At 48.4% G+C, this 3,610-nt stretch overlaps 1 protein-coding gene across 1 annotated transcript in view; it reads right to left on the minus strand.

Moving 5' to 3' along the window:
- Window positions 1–3,604, minus strand: part of adcy3a (adenylate cyclase 3a) — a 95,564-nt gene extending 91,960 nt beyond the window's left edge. Inside the window, exon 1 of the mRNA XM_043695219.1 lies at window positions 2,443–3,604. Coding sequence (XP_043551154.1) covers window positions 2,443–3,105 — 663 coding nt within the window. The 5' untranslated portion in view covers window positions 3,106–3,604. The remainder of the gene's footprint in view (window positions 1–2,442) is intronic.
- Between the last annotated feature and the right edge of the window lie 6 nt (window positions 3,605–3,610).

The raw sequence follows: 3,610 nt of genomic DNA on the forward strand, positions 1-3,610 counted from the left end.
CGGTCGCCTGAGATGGAAATAGAAAGGTCGAGGAAGGGGAGGGAGGAGTCTGAGACGGTCCAGGTGAATTTGAGGTCGGGGTGGAAGGTGTTGGTAAAGTGGATGAACTGTTCAACTTCCTCGTGGGAGCACGAGGCAGCGCCGATACAGTGATCGATGTAGCGGAGGAAAAGGTGGGGGTGGTGCCAGTGTAGCTGTGGAAGCTGGACTGTTCCATATCCTACGAAGAGGCAGGCATAGCTGGGGCCCATGTGGGTGCCCATGGCTACTCCTTTGGTTTGGAGGAAGTGGGAGGATTGGAAAGAGAAGTTGTTCAGGGTGAGGACCAGTTCAGTCAGTCGAAGGAGGGTGTCAGTGGAAGGGTACTGGTCGGTACGGCGGGAAAGGAAGAAGCGGAGGGCTTAGAGTCCTTCGTGATGGGGGATGGAGGTGTACAGGGACTGGATGTCTATGGTGAAGATAAGGTATTGAGGACCTTTCTCCTCGAAGATTTTATTTTCCAGCAACACATTTTCAGCTCTGATCTCCAGCATCTGCAGTCCTCACTTTCTCCTCGAAGATTTTACAGTTCATCCACTTTGGGGCGGCACGGTGGCTCAGTGGTTAGCACTGTTGCCTCACAGCACCAGGGTCCCAGGTTCAGTTCCAGCCTCGGGTGACTGTCTGTGTGGAGTTTGCACATTCTCCCCGTGACTGTGTGGGTTTCCTCCGGGTGCTCCGGTTTCCTCCCACAGTCCAATGATGTGCAGGTCAGGTGGATTGGCCATGCTAAATTGCCCGTAGTCAGAGGGAAACGGGTCTGGGTGGGTTACTGTTCAGAGGGTCGGTGTGGACTTGTTGGGCCGAAGGGCCTGTTTCCGCACTATAGGGAATCGAATCTAATCTTGTGCATAAAGCACAAAAAAATCTGCGTTATGTGCTCAGTCAATATTATGGAAGACAAATAGAATATTGGAAATAAACACAGAGATGCTGGAGAAACTCAACAGGTTTGGCAATATCTGTGGAGACAGAAACAGCGTGAACATTTACCAAACTCAAAAACTTATTTCACTCAGAGGGTAGTGAACCTATAGGGTCATCGGAGACAACGATGTGGGAGCAATTAGAGAAGCTGTTGTCAATGCTCCTCTGACTGTGATTCTTTATTCATTCAATGGAAGAGGGCATCATGCTCATCCGTAATTGAATGCATAAGAAAGTGAGATCAATCCCACGTACCAGATGACAGTGAAGAGGTATAGGAGGAGGATGGTCTGGTCAACTGTATTGAATGCTGTAGACAGGTTGAAGAGGACGAGGGTGGGTGGTTTACCACAGTCATACATGTAGGGAGGAAAGCAGTGACTTTGCTAACAGCTGTTTTGATATTGTGGCAGCAGTAGAAACAAGTTCGGTCAGATCAAACATGGTATTCTGGGAAAGATAGAATGTGATTTTGGAAGATGACAACATTCAGAGAGTTTGGAGTGAAGCAAAATATTTAACCAGGTATCAATCCTGTGAAGTACTTGGGAGAATTTATTACTTTAAAGTTTAATTACATGTTGTTGTGGGGCTCACTGACACAGGTGAGATCAGCGCAGGCCCAGAATGAAGCCTTGGCCTTTCCTTAGGAATTGTCTCAGAACAGCATCAGGTCTGAGAATATGCATTTTGAAATGATTGTTTTTCCCTTGCAAAGCTTAACTGCACAAGTCACACACATCAGCCTCAGAGTGAAATTGCCTCAATACTAGTAAAATAAAGAACACCACATGCTGAAAATGTGAGACAAAAACTGAAATTGCTGGAGAAACTCAGTAGGTCTGGCAGCAACTGTGAAGAGAAAAACAGAGTTAGCATTCTGAATCCAGTGACCCTTCATCAGAACCGACCGTTTCTCTCTTCACAGGTGCTGCCAGAGTTGCTGAGTTGCATCAGCAATTTTAACAGCGAAGTACGCTCCCTGCATTGATTCAAGTGTAATTATTAATTTTAGCAATGTTCACATTATCATGGTCCATATCTGACATAGTACTCAGAAATATAAGCAACCAATTCAGTCCTTTCACAGCTTCTCAAACCGACGTTATTCATTCGCCCAACTCACCCCCTCCCAACCCACCTAAAATCCTCTAACTCACCCTTCCCCATATCCACAAACCCCTCCCCATGTATTCTATATCTAAAATCCCACCTCATCTTATCCAACTCACTCGATTCATATCCAATTTCACTAATCCATCTTTCATCCCATGTCCCCTAACTTGACCAGTACTTCTTTCCCATGTCCCTCAGTTCCTTTCACTCCACCTTCGGTTGCGTTTGGCCCCATTGCAAACTCTCATTTCAAGTTGCTCCCAATAAAGAGTTCCACAAGTCCTATTTCTCTCTGGCCTGAAGTTTTCCCTGGTTGTTCAGTGCACCCCTGAGATTGCACAGAAATGACCATCCCTGTACCTGCTGCACCAGGGCTGCACTGTTGATTTTTTCCTGTTGTTGCTGGGCGATGGTGACCCCCAGGACAAGCGTGTGAACCCCACATGTGGTGCTGGTGATGAGGACAATGGGTGTCAGCTGCAGTGGGAGGGTGATGAAGAAGGAGAAGGTGAAGAAAGCTTGCCAGCCCACCGTGTCACTGGCCTCATGAGCATGGGAGAAGTTCAGGCCCAGGTAGGAGAAGATCTGAGCGGCAATGAGGACCCAGAGGCTGTATGGAATGACCTTCTGGGAAATTTTATCTGGGACAAGTCCAAACCTACACAAGATGAAGAGGAGGAGGTGGACAGCCAATCCGATTCCAGCTACCAGGAGAGAGGCCAACTTGTCACTGGAGTACAGCACGGCACATGTGATGATGACATAACAGTCAAATAGTGCAGCAAAGACCACCAACACCAGGAGAGTATCATGTCGCTGACGACGGAAGTATGTCTGGTACAGGTTCTCCAAGGAATCAGGGACAAAGGTCAGTCTCATGAAACGGGGGAGGCAGAGGCAACATCCTGAACTCCTGACTGTCACCTCTCGGCTCCGTTCCACACCCTGCTCAGGGTCAGAGGGCAGGCTGACTGAACATTCTGCTGAGTACTCTGGCTCTGAAAACGCACGGTTCCTGGGCATCGTTCTGATGCCAACCAGTTGCAGCTGAGATCGTGTCTACTCTCTTGCCAGACAAACCTATGGCATGCAAATTATTGTTAAGGGACTCACTGCCAATTGGTCTCAGAAGATTGATATCAGTTAGTGCTGGGTGAATCGCTGTCACCTCTGACAGACATGTGAATGGATGCGCAGAAGATTGATGTGTCAACGCAGGATAGGTAAGCAATACCAGAATCACTGATAGGCAAGGGAACAGTGCCAGCTGAGGGAGTCAGTGTTGGTCTATATAATGTCCCCTCCGACTCCAGGGGGATACGATGTAGGAGTAAATTACTGCAGATGCAGGATATTCACTCTGTTCCCCGGAAGATGCAATGTCCACTCTGACCTGAGGGGTTACGATGTCCACTCTGACCTGAGGGGTTACGATGTCCACTCTGACCCGGGGGGTTACGATGTCCACTCTGACCCGGGGGGGTTACGATGTCCACTCTGACCCAGGGGGGTTTCGATGTCCACTCTG

Source organism: Chiloscyllium plagiosum, chromosome 9 (assembly GCF_004010195.1).
Source record: "Chiloscyllium plagiosum isolate BGI_BamShark_2017 chromosome 9, ASM401019v2, whole genome shotgun sequence".
NCBI lineage: Eukaryota > Metazoa > Chordata > Chondrichthyes > Orectolobiformes > Hemiscylliidae > Chiloscyllium > Chiloscyllium plagiosum.